The 17645-nt window shown below is 45.7% G+C and overlaps 3 protein-coding genes across 3 annotated transcripts in view; 2 read left to right on the forward strand and 1 right to left on the reverse strand.

Annotated features, from left to right (window-relative positions):
* Positions 1-17645, forward strand: part of fxyd6 (FXYD domain containing ion transport regulator 6) — a 234223-nt gene that overhangs the window by 39881 nt on the left and 176697 nt on the right. The window lies entirely within an intron of this gene.
* LOC136951924 (transposable element Tc1 transposase) lies at positions 3271-6804 on the reverse strand. The gene is given in 2 exon segments (XM_067246584.1): positions 3271-3407; positions 6240-6804. Coding segments are annotated over 2 exon segments (702 nt in total).
* Positions 9621-17315, forward strand: si:dkey-202l22.6 (interferon-induced very large GTPase 1). The gene is made up of 4 exons (XM_067246406.1): positions 9621-9754; positions 11056-11227; positions 11529-16377; positions 16630-17315. Exons 2-4 carry the CDS (start codon positions 11173-11175, stop codon positions 16769-16771), a joined length of 5046 nt encoding a protein of 1681 aa, XP_067102507.1. The 5' UTR covers positions 9621-9754; positions 11056-11172; the 3' UTR covers positions 16772-17315.

A 17645-nucleotide genomic window follows, 5' to 3' on the forward strand; every position in this document is an offset into this window, starting at 1 on the left:
TGATTGAAGCTTTATTCATGGTACTTCTTTACTTGGTATGTCTTTATTTTGTATTTTTTTATTCTATTCCCAAAGCTTAGCCCCATGACAAAGAACCTTCCCAAAAAGAGTTGCTCCCAAGTCCCAAAGCTTCAGGGCCGTCGCAATAGAAAAAAAAATAGAAAAAAATATATCATGTTCGTTTTGAAAAGTATGTACATATATATTTATATCTAAATATATAGTAAATATATGAATATTGAACAAAGCAGAGAATTATAAATAGCCATTATAATTGAAACAAAATATATTAAAACGGTAATGAGACAATCGCTCAAAAAAAATCACAGGACGAAGAAAAAGAAGGGAGGAAGGAGACAATAGAGGGGGAGGAAAGACACGGGTAGCACCCAAGAACGAGCGAGCGAGGTTTAGAGGATAAAGAGAAAAAAGAAAGAGAGAGACGGAGATATTTTAGTGTTCTACCAGTAGATTAGTTCTACATGTGTGTTCCCTGATGACCTTGTGACGTCATACGTGAGTGAAGGCACTGAGGACAGTACAAGTAGGGGACATTGGTGTCCTGAATGACCAACACAAGACTCCACACATACAGTACACATGTCCCACATATATAATAGTTATAACTTCGTAGCTGTTCAAAAGTCACTCTCCCTCCTGATTGGATGGGATTCAGACCGACTGCAGAGTGAAAATCCTTATCTTTATGTTGTTATGGTTACCTGTTTTTTTGCTCTTGCTTTCTGGGTTATGCAAATTGGTGACAGAGAAGTTAGTTTTTTCAGAAACCCAATATTGTCACAGTAAAAAAGGGCAGAAGGCCTGGTTAGACAAATGTAATAAGGGATGCCCTAGTTTTAACCAATCACAGACCAAGCTGTGAACAATGTGGGTGGAGTTTGGGATTTCTGTTCCTCCCTCCAGTCCTCCCTTGCTCAGAAGAAGTTGCTCTGAATACCATAAGACTGATCTGAAATCAGACTCCTCCTCCTTCATCCTAACCTTTACTATTAAGAGGGGCCAGGTCCATCTGATCCCAGATCAGTTCATATGAAGACAACTTCACCTGAAGCAGCGCTCAAATCCTTCACCCCGCTTGTCCCTAACGACCTCTGACCCTACCATTTGACCAATCGGATGGCCCCTGCTCTTACCCCGATCCCGCCCTAGGTCAACTTCATATTCGCTTGGTTGACGATTACTTGTACATAGGAATAGTGTTTTTGTAAAAATGAGTACTATTTTCAACATCTCCAGGAGAAAAAAAACAGGGCACAATGTTAACTTTGAGGAAAGTTTTAACTCAAGATGAAAAATGGATTGAAAAGAAAATGTCGAGAATTAGAAGGACAAGGCTTTAACACATGTCAGAGTGGACCACGCGATGGCATTCACAACAAATTCCTTTGTTTTGTTTTTTCATTTTGTTTTGTTGATCTTTTTTTTTTACTGTTACAGATGAGTTTATTTAGATATTGTCATTTTCTTTTTCATTATTGTTTCACGTTGGGGTTTTGTTGAGGACAAAATGGCATTGCATGCTCCGACTATTTTGCTGGTTATAAATTGAAAAAATGGAAAATGAAGAATTAAAGGATGAAAAAAAGTGAAAAAAAAATTCAAAAGCAGAAATGGGGACTTTGATCTTTTATGGAAAGTTGCTTCAATTTGCAAAATGCTTGTGTTTATCTCTACCTTTTTTCTTTTCTATAAAAACAAACAAAAACAGAAAAAAGAGAAGAGTACTCCAACAACTCCTTGTGCAATAAAGCATCTTTCTATGAGTCTCTGACCCTCCTCCTTCTATGAGTCTCTGACCCTCCTCCTTCTATGAGTCTCTGACCCACCTCCTTTTATGAGTCTCTGACCCTCCTCCTTCTATGAGTCTCTGACCCTCCTCCTTCTATGAGTCTCTGACCCTCCTCCTTCTATGAGTCTCTGACCCTCCTCCTTTTATGAGTCTCTGACCCTCCTCCTTCTATGAGTCTCTGACCCTCCTCCTTCTATGAGTCTCTGACCCTCCTCCTTCTATGAGTCTCTGACCCTCCTCCTTCTATGAGTCTCTGACCCTCCTCCTTCTATGAGTCTCTGACCCTCCTCCTTTTATGAGTCTCTGACCCTCCTCCTTTTATGAGTCTCTGACCCTCCTCCTTTTATGAGTCTCTGACCCTCCTCCTTCTATGAGTCTCTGACCCTCCTCCTTCTATGAGTCTCTGACCCTCCTCCTTCTATGAGTCTCTGACCCTCCTCCTTCTATGAGTCTCTGACCCTCCTCCTTCTATGAGTCTCTGACCCTCCTCCTTCTATGAGTCTCTGACCCTCCTCTTTCCTCAGTGCTGACATGGGCTCTTCACCAAGTTTGAGTCCAAGATTAACCAGTACATTGATGACTTTTAAATGGTTTGATGGATCTGTTGCTGAGGGAATTTCAGTGTTAGAAAATGTAGGTTTTTATATAAATTGTTATGAATACCAAAGATGGTATGAAGTAAATGAATTGACTAAATTACTGTACTGTTGTGCTTCAGATGATAAATCACCAGACAGCCCACCAGGGGGCAGTAGTGACCAGTCAAAGAAATCCACAGTGAGCAGCTGTACATGGACTTTATTGGACTTAATTAGTGAATAATATGTTCATGAAAAATGTCGCAAGAACAATCAATCGATTTGATCCTAGTTATTTGATACAGATAGCAACATCAAGGCATACACACACACACACACACATGTACACACACACACATCCAGAGAACAAAAGCATCATCACAGATAAATACATACTGTACATTAAAACAAATCACTGACTTATATTATGGATATACAATCTGCAGAGTTGGTCAGTAGTTGAAGTGTTTTATCAGTAACCTTTTATTCTGTTCAATACATAATTACACTGTAATTCAAGTTAAATGATTTGGTTGAATGTATGTGTGCGTGCGTGTGTGTGAGAGAGAGAGATAATGTGTGTGTTTCTTTCTTTACTTTCTTTTTTTTCTTGCCCACATACTGTGTCAATCCAGCTCTCCATTAATCAGCATATCCATCCTTCACCACCAACCCCCATCTCCTCCATCATTTATTTCTCCATCCATCCTTCCATCCTTTCCTCCATTCCCTCATCCTCTGTGTGTCCCCTCTCTCCCTTCCTCCCTCCCGCCATCCTTCTGTCCACACATCCATCCATTCATCTGTCCATCCATCCATCCATCAATCTGTCCATCCATCTCCCTCCAGTAGAGGGCTCCCTCCTCCTCCTCCTCTTTCCCTCTACTTGGTATCTTTATGCTTCTTCTGCTGGTACTTCCTGTACTGAGTTTGGATGGTGGCGGCAGCCTTGTCGGCCTCCACGGGGCTGAGCGGGGCGGCGGCCAACGAGGCGGGGTGCCCGTTGCTGACCGTGGAGTCTGGGCACGACAGGAGACAGGGGATTGCCAAAGAGGCAGCCATGGTGGCAGTGGAGAAGAAGTCTGTATCAATGATTGAAGTCCAAGCACATGATTGACAGGTTAGTCAGACATCGTCTGGCTGGTCTGTGTCTGGGAAACCAGCCAAGCGATTTGAATACATGTGGATTATTTATATGAATTAGTCATTTAATACTACTTTTAATGTGATTTTAATGTAAGGATGACTGTAAGAATGACATGATGTAAATGGACATTTACATAATCTGGAATCAAAGTTGTGTTCTGCTATCAGATTATTGTGTACATAGACCCTTTGGCACAGTGGGAGAGCTGTTTCTTACGGTTCCATCTGATTCTAGAAGGTTTCTACACAGAACACTAAGAGGCTAAACAGAAGGGTATTGTATATGGATGTTTTTCTTCCATGGTTTTACAGAGAAACGTGTATCATTAATGAGAAGATATTATACTTACTCTTTCTGTAAACTCCCATGCTGTTCCTCCTCTGGCCTTCATACTGTGAAGATGGACAGAGAGTATTTTTACACATAAAATGGATTAGCTAACATAGCTAACAGCACAGCCAGGAGTTGACACACATACTTACTCAAGTAAACACACACACCCAGACAGACATGCGCTCATGCATAAATGACATTCCTCAGAATTGTTGCACACGCCATATACCTGTTTGCAATCAGTCCATCGGTGTTGGAATGCGTGCGTGTGTATGTGTGTGTGTGTGTGCTGGACATATTCTTCTAATGCCAATGCAAAAACACCAATTAGTTACATTGTGTAAGCTGGTATTCCAACACACTGGCTCTATGTTGACAAGGCAGGCACCTGATGCCTGTCACCATGGCATCCGCTGTTCTGGAACATAGCGGTGTCCATGGAAACAGCAAACGCATGCCAAGGCGGTACTGTTCAGGTATGGGTTAAGTATTGTTTTATTAAAGCTGGCGTAGATGAATTCATGCTGATTAAATAAAATGATTCACATTTTTTCCAGTAAATGTGCCACTGCAGAATGTGTGGCCAAGTGGTTCCCCTGCGAATATTACATGCACCAAAACCTCACCGCAGGCTGTCTAAATGAAGGTTAGAAATGTGGGTTACACACACACACACAGAGACATTCATTCTTATAGCATGCAAAGGCTTGTTGCAAAAGAGGATGCACCATGCTAAAGTGTGCTAGTAGCCTGCTAAGGCATGTTAGCATCATGCTAGGCTACCTAGCTCCAGTCTCCTGTCCTGGGTGTCCTCTGGCTGAGCTGCTCTCCAGGCCGGCTGGTGACCTCTCTTAAGCCCTGCAGCTAGTAGGGATTACCATGGCTACCAGCCAGTGCAGGTATCTCGGACCACAGAGCTTAACCTGTCTGTCTGCCTTTTTGTCTGTCTTTCTGTATGTCTGTCTTTCTTTCTGCCTATCTACATCAGTCTTTGTCTGCCTGCCTGCCTATCTTTCTGTCTGCCTGTCTTTCTGTCTGACTGTCGTCTTGGCAGAGGCAAGAACATGTGATCCAACCTCAGATTCGGAGTCACATTAGTCAGCTCTGCGGGCTCAGAGGGACACTGTGGGATGGAGTTCAACTGTGGTAAGATTAGAACTCAATACAATATGGCAGTCAGGACTTATCTGCAGTGTGCGCGCATGTATGTGTGTGCATGTGTATGTGTGGTTGTGTGTGTGAATATGTGTGTGGGTATGTGTGTGAGTGTATGTGTGTGAATGTGTGCATATGTGTGTGAGTATGTGTGTGTGTCTGAGTGTGTGTCTGAGTGTGTGTGTGTGTACTCACCTCCTCTGTCCTGCTGCTCCTCCTGCTGTGTGATACTGAGTGGACCTGCCAGGGGAGAGGCTGGGACACCATGAAGGGCAGTGGATCAGGCTGGCGGGCAAAACGCATCCCTAACTGGGAAGGAAACACCGGATTAGTGGAGTGTGTGTGTAGATGACTGTGTGTTTGAACAACCATTAGCTTGTGTGTGTTTGTGTGTGTGTTTATGTTTGTGTGTGTCTGTGTGTGTGTGTGTATGTGTGTTAGAAAGTATTAACCTCAGGTTAACCCACAGGTCACATCCATGTTCTGTATCATTCTCACATGTGAGTCTCTCTTTGAGGTATCTGTCTCTATGATCCTTTAACACAACACCCTGAAATAAACCCATGATCTTCGACAATCGACATCCCATTAGGTTAACAGGAAAACAGCATCATGGCATCATTGGCTCAGTCACTGGTAAGCTCCTTGCTCGGTCACTGTCAATGTCATTTTTGTATGTCCAGTAGCTTAAGGACATCAAAGGACACTCAAATAGACACTGGCCTCTGACTTACAGTGAGGGAAAAAATGATTTGAGCCCCTGCTGATTTTGTATGTTTGCCCACTGACAAAGATATGATCAGTCTATAATTTTAATGGAAGGTTTATTCGAACATCGAGAGAGGGAATAACAAAATGTTGTCCCACTCCTCTTTGCAGATCTTCTCCAAGTCATTAAGGTTTCGAGGCTGAAGTTTGGCAACTCGAACCTACAGCTCCCTAAACAGATTTCCTATGGGATTAATGTCTGGAGACTGGCTACTCCAAGACCTTAATGTGCTTCTTCTTGAGCCACTCCTTTGTTGCCTTGGCCGTGTGTTTTGGGTCATTGTCATGCTGGAATACCCATACACAACCATTTTTCAATGCCCTGGCTGAGGGAAGGAGGTTCTCACCCAGAGAGTTGATGGTCATGGCCCCGCCCAGCGTCCCTTGATGCAGTGAAGTTGTCCTGTCCCCTTAGCATAAAAACACCCCCAAAGCATAATGTTTCCACCTCCGTGTTTGACGGTGGGGATGGTGTTCTTGGGGTCAAAGGCAGTATTCTTCCTCCTCCAAACACGGCGAGTTGAGTTGATGCCAAAGAGATTGATCTTGGTGTCACCTGACCACAACACTTTCACCCAGTTCTCCTCTGAATCATTCAGATTTTCATTGGCAAACTTCAGACGGACCTGTGCATGTGCTTTCTTGAGCAGGGGGACCTTGCGGGCGCTGCAGGATTTCAGTCCTTCACGGCGTAGTGTGTTACCAATTGTTTTCTTGGTGATCATGGTCCCAGCTGCCTTGAGATCATTGACAAGATCCTCCTGTGTAGTTATGGGCTGATTCCTCACCGTTGTCATGATCATTGCGACTCCACAAGGTGAGATCTTGCATGGAGCCCCAGACAGAGGGATATTGACAGTTATTTTGTGTTTCTTCCATTTGCGAATAATCACACCAACTGTTGTCACCTTCTCACCAAGCTGCTTGGTGATGGTCTTCTAACCCATTTCAGTCTTGTGTAGGTCTACAATCTTGTCCCTGACATCATTGGACAGCTCTTTGGTCTTGGCCATGGAGAGTTTGGAATCTGATTGATTGATTGCAAATTGAGATTAGGAGCACTCCCTTTAAGAGTGTGCTCCTAATCTCAGCCTGTTGCCTGTATAAAAGACACCTGGGAGACAGAAATATTTCTGATTGAGAGGAGGTCAAATACTTATTTCACTCATTAAAATGCAATTCAATTTATAACAATTTTGACATGCGTTTTTCTGGATTTTTTGGTTGTTATTCTGTCTCTCACTGTTCAAATAAACCTACCTTTAAAATTCTAGACTGATCATTTCTTTGTCAGTGGGCAAACGTACAAAATCAGCAGGGGATCCAAAATTTTTTCCCTTTATGTAACTGAACTACATTTACAGACCAAGCATCTAAAGGACCCAAGTTTGACAATGATCTACTTGTACAGATGACACCCATAGGAGCATGGTGATGATGTCCTTCACCCAGTACACACACACACGCTGTAAACACACACACTTGTAAAAGTACCAAGAAGCACTTCAATACATACTTTCATATACACACACGTGTATCTACACACACATCCTGACCTTACCGATTCAGCTACCCGGACCATCATGTACATGGCTGTCAGCATGGTGACCAGCATCTTGATGGCTGTTTATCCCCGAGGTTCAGGACCCTGCAACCCTGCCTTTTCTATCCTGGGGCTGGAGCTGACAGTGCTTTCAGAAGTCCTGCTTCCTGCTCAGCCACGCGCTAAGGACAGAGAGAGAGCGGGAGAGAGAGAGACAGAGTCCTCAAAATGTTCACCAGGACAGACGACAGGAACGATCAAGGGATCCAACAGGAACAGGAGACTACGAGAGGTGGATCTGGAAAAAGACACACACACGTGCACAAACACACACACACATGCACACACCTCAGTCATCCACTCCCTGACACGACAGGCTAAGATCATTTAAAGAGCTTTGCGGTACAGAAATAGAGAGGCACTAATCTTTTCCTTTGCGCACAAACACTTATCCCTTAGGTGTGTGTCTACTTCACTGGCCGAAAGGCTTCCCCTGCACACACACACACACACACACAGAAGGAGAGTCATATTTCCGGCATTTTCATCTTCCAAATCAAACAGTAGGATATTAGTCTTAAACAACCTAAGACCTTGGTAATAAGTAGGCTGAACTTTCTAGTTTAGGTTACTCAAACCAATCATTTTGTATTGTACATGTGTCAGACAGGTTGATGAAACGTGACATGACAAGTCCAGGGCAGCAGAGTCTAATCCAGAGTACTGATGATGGTGGTGATGAGGATAGTGATGATGAAGATCATGAATTATAATCTAATCCAGACTGCTCCATTAATACTTGACGTCACGTCACTTCCCTTCATCCCTGAGGACTAGTGTCAACAGTAAAGTTCGAGAGAATGTTCGATGTCAGCTAGAGTAAAGTTTGACATATAATCATTCATCCAATCTTACAATTTATTTCAGCTAACCTCCCAGATCTGAAGTAACAATCCTCCTTTGATGTATTATTTGATCTCATTGGTTCTTCTGATATCTTCTATGATCTATTTGGCTGGTCTGATATCTTTGACCTCATTGGTTCCTCTAATGTCTTCTGTGTGCTAATTGGCTTGTTTTCTGTGCTGGAGTGATCCCAATCTGTCTGACGATGATGGGGATGACGAGGGAGATGGTGAAACCGACATACAGACAGGTTTGCTACAGCTCATTAACACACCTGTGAGACTGTCAGTCACGCAAGTGTGTTGACTGTGGCCTTCTAGGGAAAGAACACAGATACACACTGTATGATGTCACCAATAGGAGAACTATGAAAACACTGTTTCTAACAATCTGATATAGGCTTATCTGCCAGACATCACTCACTACCTCACACCTAACTGCGTCACACACACACACACACGTCACACAGATCATGTTTCCAGTCACAGTCTACCTGACCCCTTTCAATCTGACCTCTAATCCTTTGTGTGTGTGGGTCTGCTTATGCTGGTTTATGTGTGTGTTTGTACTGTATATACTGTATTTAAATATGTATACATATGTATAGGTATATATACTGCAAATGTTTACTCCTCGACAGGTCTGCAAACGCCTTTGTAAACCGAGATTTGTTAAAACGTTTGTTATCCGAGACCGTAAACAAATCGTTTTAACAAATCGAGGCCACAAAGCCGTTTGCTGACCTGTCGAGGAGTAAACATTCGAGTAAACAGATTTATTAACTTTTGAGAACGTCTTCTGGACCAATAGGAACAGCGTATTGGTCCAATTATTACACTAGTATATAAGAAATATATATGTGTGTGTGTGTCTCATCCCAGTCTCTATTTTTATGTCCTTGTGCTAGGTGTTAGCAGGTTAAGTTAAAGGTCAACCACTTTTGGAAATTACATTTACATTTAGTCATTTAGCAGACGCTCTTATCCAGAGCGACTTACAGTAAGTACAGGGACATTCCCCCGAGGCAAGTAGGGTAAAGTGCCTTGCCCAAGGACACAACATCATTTTGCACAGCCGGGAATTGAACCGGTAACCTTCAGATTACTAGCCTGACTCCCTAACCGCTCAGCCATCTGACTCCCTATGTCCACCTTTTTTTTTTTATATATGTGACTTAAGCACTCAGATGAACGTGCCAGTCCATAGATCTTCTACCCTGATGATGTGGTGCATGTTTCTGACGTACGTGTGTGTGTGTGCATGTTTGTGTGTGTGTATGTGCTCACATCTCATTGTGGTACATGACAATATTAGCAGGAATGCCTCTTATCAGCCTCTGCACCTCCTGCACATACAGACACCTCCCACACCACACACACACAAATACAGAGCCTGACAGACCGACAACTAAGAGACCAGACAGAACCACTTGTTTGTGGCTGGAACCACTGGTTCATATGAATGGTCAGAGAAGTTCCTGTTCCAAGATCTGACCAAGGACGGATAGACCACAGGTAAGGACGTTTGCTCAGATTACAGGCATGTTTGGTGAACACTGTTCTGTACCAATGGTGTAACAGGAGACAGATAATTAACACCTCATTGAACAAATCTGCTGACTTTGTACACTGGAAAAAGTTGATTGACCCACTCTGAGCTTTCCTTTTTTCCTCTTCTTTCCTTTTTTCCTCTTCTTTTCATGTTTCAATGTTTTTGAAAAGCATTTTTATAAAATAGAATGTGTCAGTATACAGAAGTTCAGTAGACCGTCATGTCTACAGAAGAGTAACAAATATATTGTTATAGTCATGTGATAGTGAGACCTAAATAGGGCATCGCAGGTTTAGAGGTTATGGTGGTCATTTACATTTCTTTATTGGCTTTTCACAGTGTTATACATTTATTATTGATGTCATAAATTAGAGTTGCCAAAGTCAAAATCTACACATGCTGCATATTTCTATAGGAGATATTCTGTACAGTATTTCTTATGAGAGGTAGGCATACAGGGAGTGTACACACCAGAGATATGTTCTGCCTTGGTCTCTTCACACCTGTGTTTGTGTGAGGTCTGACACCTGTCAAAGTGTTTAGTGCAACGTCTGCTGAGCAGTGATGGGTGAGAGAAGTGTTGCCTCTGTGTCGAGCTGTCTGTCTGGCAGCTGGTCTCAATGTCAAAGTCCCGGACCCTGGACTGCGGGTGGGGGGTGAGGGGGTTACCTTAATAACTCTGAATGCCTGTAGTCTGTTTGCCCCCCCACACACACACACATACACACTGATACACACGCACAAGCACACAGGTCACGCAGACACGCACACCCATGCAGACACACACAACTCAGTTTAAACACAAATGTGTTACACTTGTCAGGCGAATTTACCGCTGAGGATAGTGAGATACTTCAGGTGAGATAGGTGCAGAGAGTCTGGTTCCAACGAAGCGCTCCGCAAAGAGATAAAGACTGTGGGCACATGAGATATGGAGACAAGACAGGCTTATCTCACCTAGTAGAGCCTCCAGTCACGTCTGTTCTCCTGTCACTGCTCTGTGCCTTGATAGAAAGATTTGAATAATGAGCCTGTTCTACTTCTGGTTTTTATGAAGTGTCTTCTTTTACCCTGCCCTAATGATTAAAAGGTCACCTTGAAGGTGTTTTGAGGGATGAGAACACAAAATTTGTGGTTTTATTTTTTATGATATTGAGCTAAGAGTTCCCGTCTTTCTCACTGGAAAACATCTCCCATTGGACAACAATGTGTCTAGGTTCAAATAATTAAATTCTCACAATATACTGTACTTTTCTTTTCAAAGAGCACCAGCAATCAAAAAGACATCCCAGAATAAAAGAGGGTATCTGTTGGTGAGAAGAGATACTATAGCAACCCTGCCTACCTACCTGGCAGACATAAAGACACGCCCACGTTCAACATGTCTGTGAACCGCAAGACCCTGTCTATCAAAAGCTACAGCAGCAAGAAGAAGAGTAAGTAAACTTAACCATCAATAAACACAATTGATTCATTGACTGACCACATCAGAGAATACAGTTGAAAACGCATTAACTCTTTGCACATAATTGCGGTATGCAATAAATGGTTCTGAATGCTAAGTCCGACCATGATCAGTACCAGAATTTATTGGAATAACTGACTTTCGCTTTCAAGAGACACCGGTAAAAAATAGACTATATATGCAAAGACACAGGTTTAAGGTGTGTGAAATCACTGACTGTGATGCATACGAAACAAATACATAAAAAATTAGATTATCAACTTATGTTCCAGAGTTGCCTGTGGACAAGGCCCAAGAGGTTCTGTTGAGGCTGGGCCTGCAGACCTTCTGGACCGCCCCTTTGGACCTGTCAGACATGTTGGACATCAGCACCTGGAGCCTGGAGATCCAGCCCCCTCTAGAAGCCAAACACCTGCCCCGCACCTTCCTCCAGCGCCTCTGGCTGCTCAACCATCAAGCGCGTAGCCCATATTTCCTGGGTTGCTCTGATGCCCCCACAGACACCCCAGAAGGAGAGACCCTCCAAGGGCTAAGCAAAGCTGAGAGCACCTCTGTCAACCCCCTGGATCTGGTGATGGCTGTCTACATGTCAGCCAGCAGCTTACTGCAGCAGGAGATGACTGTGCGGATGGTGCAGTGCCGCTTTGCATTTCCCCTGGTTCTACCTGTCATGGGCCCGGCTCGGTACCCAAAGCCTTGCTTCCTCCTCTGGCCCCTGAGGGCCGTGGTGGGGCAGTGGAAGTCCTACATCTCCCTGGGGGAAAATAAGCTCCAGGAGGGGGACCTGGCAAGCACAGAGATGCCCCTGGTCTCCTGTATCAAGCTGGGCCACTGCAGAGCCTCCAAGTCCCTGGTGCTGAGTCATCTTGTGCGGGGGCCCCGGGGACAGAGCGAGGTGTTCCTCCACCGGGGAATGGAGGGTGGCCTGCAGCCTAGGAGGCTGGCCAACGGGCTGGTGGAGCTGGACTGGGTCCTCCCATCTGGAGACCCATCACTGGATGTCTTCCCCGAGCCTCTGGCGGTGGCCAACCTCCGTGGGGATGCAGCCATTCACGAGATGCAGCTCACCTTTCTGTGTCGTGTCTCCTCCGCTGTGGTGGTGTTCTGTGGAAACCTCGGCTTGAAGGAGAGACAGCTGCTCACTTCCTGGAAGGGTTTGGCCAGCCAGCTCATCCTCATCAACATGGCGGACTCTGTGGAAGTTGAGGGGGACACGGTAGCTGACGTGGGATTGGCTGGTGAGAAGGTGATGGAGGGGCTAGGTCTACCTGAGGGGGCGGTGCTTTCAGGACAGGGAGTCACTGAGTCGGAGCTTGCTGACAAGTTAAGAGAGGCCCTGAATAAACTGTTGCGTGATAGGCTAAAATGCACAACCTTAGAAGCAGTGGGGCGTGTGGCAGAGGACCTGGGTATGTGTGTGGATGAGGGGGTGGTGTGTAGGAAGGCCTCGGCCCTGGCGGAAGAGGTCCTGAAAGGACTGGAGGAAGAGGGGTTAGCCCTGTATAGACAGAAGCAGCTACCGTTGCAGGGCCCTCTCTGGAAGAAGCTAGCAGGGCTGGAGAAGGAGGAGAGCAGGCAGAAGGGGGCAGGAGAGGGGACTAGTCAGCAGCTGCTGATGGAGAAGCAGGATCTTCGGAATAATCTGGGTAGCTATAAAATGACTGAAGCCATGCGGGTTTTCACTGATAGCCTGTCCACTGCTGATCAGCTTGAGAGAGCCTACTTCTTGAGCTGGATGAAACTGAGACTTGTGGCTAAGCAGAGGGGACAGCATCCTAATCTCCGCCACGTAAGCAAGCTAGAAACTCGACCAATCAGGAGGGAGGAGGGGCTTTACGAGGAAATAATGATGGGAATCAATCAAGAGTTATATAATGATGATGATGAAGATCATTTGAAGACTTACTCATCTGAGAAGAAGGTGAAACAGGAGGAGAAGATGCAGATTGAAGAAGGCCTCTCTAATGGCCAGGTCGACAAGGGTGTGTCGGAGAATGGAAGTGTAGAGGTCTCAGAGAAAATGGACAACTCAGGGAACAGACATGAAACTGAACTGAATGAAAGACGCAAAACGGATTCCTCTGAGGACGAGAATATGGACACGATACCAGAAGCCTTTCCATTCACCCTGGGCCTGGAGCATTTCCTGAGAGAGATGGGTCTGATCTTTGAACTGACCCACAGTAGTCCAAGCAGTGGGACCCACAATGTGTTGCGGCTCCCCAGCGTGGCAGCAGACCTCCTCCTCCAAGGAGTTCCCTTGGAGATCCTGGACGGAGATGCCTCCAACGTGCCTTGCCAATGGCTCAGCAGTGTTCTTGACGAGCTCAATCGCCGCCTCTCTAAAGATGGAGTACGCGTCCGAGCCTTGACCAGTCTTGGCGTCCAGGAACCCAGGAACGCAGAGGTTTTCTCTGCTGTTTTCGGAGTGAACTTTCCCCAACGACCTAAAGAGCTCCAGTGCCCCAGAGGTGTGTATCTACTGGGCCTGCGTCTCCCTGACAACCTCAGAAAGGACATGGAGTGTGACTTATTATTAATGATGGACGTGCAGGGACTGTGTGCTTCAGGATTGGCTGATGATGGTGAAAGGCTGGTCCATTACAATGAGATGGCCACATTTGTGACAGGTTTGAGTGATGTCATCCTACTCAACCTGCCCCCTGACAAGGTCGAAGGAAAGAATCCCAGCCTACTAGTAATGGTGAATGCCCTCCTCCGTAGCAAGCGCTCCGGCACCATGCCTGTATCCCAGGTCCTCACCCAGGGTGTGGGCACAGACACCAAGCAGCAGAGCCTGCAGCTGAGTCAGGTGATCCAGATCCTGGAGACGGAAGCCGAGGAGAACGGAACCTTGCCTGTGCCTGAGAAAAACATAGAGAAGGAAAACAACAACGATACTAAACACCAGAACAAAAAGATGAACGGTCCTTCAGTCCTGCTGATTGGGTCATGGCAGAGCTCCTCCCTCACTGCCACTATGGATGCGGACTACAGCTCATCTGTTCTCCATGTTAAACAGAGTATTTTCCAGGCCTTGGGGAGATCTGCTAAATCCAAAGCTTTGGGTTTGCCAGAATTCAAGGCACACATGTGCACAGTGTGGAATGTGGTGAAGGCTGAGGACTTTGCCATTCGGTTTCAGAACACTGAGGTGGCTGAGGCCTTCTGCCTGCTGTGTTCTGAGCTCTCCCTGTGGGAGGGGGTCTTGCAGGAACACATGGAGGTCTGGTTCTCCGGGGCCCAACAGAGGATCCTGGCCTGCAAGGCCTCTGCTCTGGAGCAGGGAGAGTTGGATGACACACTGGGGGAACTGAAGGAGGAGGCCAGGTCAAAGGTCAAATCCGAAGTGGACAAGATCCGGACCAGATTGGAGCAGTATCTGAGGAAAGACGATCTTCACAGGGATTATATCTACACATACAGGGCCAACTTCACAATGGACCCGTTACAGGAAAAGGTGACCAACGAGATAATCATGAAGTTGGAGTCGGCACAAGAGAATCACGACTCCACTACGCAGCTAATGACCTTCCAGAACATCATGGAAGTGGAGCAAGAGGCCAAGATACATTCTTTGGTGGAGAGCTGCAAGATCAACAACCTTCTCCTGCAAGACAATCAGCTAGGGGAGGAGTTTGAGGGCATATGGACCAAGGCTTTGTCCAACTTTGATTTCAGGCCTTCAGAAAATAAAGACATCCCTGCCAGTGTGATTGAGCTGCTCACAAACAATCTGATCAGCAGAGGGCTTCACAAGCACTTGAAGAAGGTGGAAGCCATCTGCAAAGAAAAACCAGAGACTTTCATTGTTAATGACGAATACTTTGGATACCGGTGCAGACTAAAGCATATGTTTGAGGACAACAACAAGCTACAAAGGCTTGAGGCCAACAATCTGGCTTCCAAGATTGTTAAGGAGTACAACGACTTTGTGGCAGAGAAAAACACATTATTTTCTTACTTCTCTGTCAGCTACATCACTGAAGTACTGAATAACATTGACAAAGCCATGAAGACTAAGGCCATAGAGATCCGCTCTGCGTTTGAAGTGGACCTGAAGGTCTACCTCTGCCAGCAAGCCTGCCACGACTTCCAAGATATGCATGCAAAAGACAGAAACCTGCTGGGCCACCTGAACAGTCAGAAGGACCAGCATCTGGCAGCGTTCATCTACCAATTCAGGAAGAGGGACCAGGCCTGGAGGTTGGCCCATGCATTCACCGACATGGTGTTCAGACCGGCTGCCCTGAACTACATCTACAGTCCGCTGGGGGAGTGTGTCCTGGAAGAGATGATGAGCGGGGACGATGGCCAGCAGTACAAGTCACCCCAGTCCTTCAACCTGCGCCTCCTGGAGGAGCTCCTGGAGGAAGACTGCTTTGAGAGCTTCCTGGAGTATATCCTCTCCTATGACAGCTTCTGCCTGAAGAGGCTGCAAGCTAGGGTCCAGGCCCACCTGTCCCGGTCAGCCATCTTGGAAGAATGGTGGCAGCGGCGCCTAGGTGAGGTGGTGGGAAAGATGGCATTGGCCGTGAGCCAGACGTCGGAGGTTGCTGGCAGGGGGCTGAGCGACACCAAGCTGCTCCTGGAGAAGGTGTGTCTGACGCTGGAGGCAGACGGGGAAGTGGAGGTGAGCAGGGAAGGCCTAGAGGGGCCTCTTTTCCACATCACCACCAACTGGGACCGCTTTGTCACCTGTCTGATGGAGGCCGTGGCCGAGATGCGTCTGGCCCTCTCCCAGGAGTTCTCCAAGACCATCGAGGTAGTCCAGTTCCTCCAGGCACTGCCTGTCCCACCCCACGACAGACTCCTCCACCGGGTCAGAGGGTGCCAGGAGCAGTGTCCGTTCTGCAGGGCACCCTGCGAGATGGGCGTGGATGAGCACACGGTTCACAGAACTCCACTCCACAGGCCTGAAGGCCTGCTCGCTTACACCTCCAACAACTGCCTCTCCCACTCTGACTGCCCATGCAACATGGCCGGGGATAACCAGGTTCTGAACAAAGATACACAGTTCCAGACCAGGCCTTCAGAAGAGCACCAGTCCCTCTACCCTGAAGAGATCATTCCAGAAGAGGAGCCTGACATTCAGGCCCCAAGCCCCAGGACCTACTGGAGGTAAGAAGCCTTTCATGACTACTGTGGCTGTTTGTTATTGGTCTCATTGTTGTTGTTGCTGCTTTGGTTGAGAGCGAACCAAGGTAGCATACCCTTTCAACAAGGAAACAGTTGTGTTTCCTAAGAAGCAGAAATGCATACAATACTGCAACACAATAATGATACATTCCAATCCGTGTTTCTAGCATGTTTGTGTGCTACTGCCACATGTTTGTACTCAACCTGAGACTGTACTGTGTTTTAAATTCCCAGATACGTTATGGCGAGGTTCAACAGCAGGTTTGCAGGAGAGTTCAAGAGCGAGCCAGCCCAGCTGCCCCAAGGCTGGGACAAGATCAGCCGACAGGAGGCGCTAGACAGCCTTAGAAGGATCTACCGCGCAGAGCAATTCTAAAACAAAAATTATAGGACATTAACATGCACAAATTACAACACAATGCGTGGCTGGAAAATTTGGATACGATGTATTTTTATTTGTTTTCATTAGCTGTGTTTGTTTTAAGTTTGTGTTACTTGTTTTGCTGATTCAGGTTCCAGCCTCCTGCTGATGTGTTTAATTGCAACGTGAAACGTTAGAAATATATGAGAACGCCACACAGAAACCATACAAGATACTCCTTGTTATTTGGCAATTGCTACAACACATTTTGATCAATGGATGGAATATTGCACTGCTGTGGAGCCGAAAAGAATGCTTTCCATGTATCCAACCTCGCCTAAGTTTACTGTAATTGCAGAGCTGTGTTAGCTACAACTATAAACGGTATTTTAAAAACGATTATGTTTGTCTAGCACAGGAGAGTGGAACCCTGCGTGAAAAGTTATTGTTGTTCATGCTTTATCCAGCCTGTTGAGTGTCAATGTAATTCTGATGTTTTCTTCATTTTATGTTAACTTCGCATATTCATAGGATGCCTGTTCTTCAAAACTATTTATACTTCTCTACAATGGAAAATAAAGACTATAGGCTATTGATGTTGTCTCTCATTTGTTGACTTGTGTGTTCGGTGAACTGACCGTTAGAGGAGTGTGCTACTAGTTTTTAGCAGTGCTCTGTACCTGAACTGAGTAGCAGTTTTTGTAATCTCAATAAATGTATAAAGGTGATTACTGATATACCTACTTGTTACGCCAAAAGTTTAAACTATAAATTAGTTATATCATTTAGTTTGAAATGTAATTGCAAAAGTAAAGGTTGTGGAAGTAGGCCAGACATTATTTGAATAATCTGGTGACATCTTGAGGTTTTATATCCATAATGAAACACA

The sequence above is a fragment of the Osmerus mordax genome, chromosome 11 (genome assembly GCF_038355195.1).
Source record: "Osmerus mordax isolate fOsmMor3 chromosome 11, fOsmMor3.pri, whole genome shotgun sequence".
Taxonomy (NCBI): domain Eukaryota; kingdom Metazoa; phylum Chordata; class Actinopteri; order Osmeriformes; family Osmeridae; genus Osmerus; species Osmerus mordax.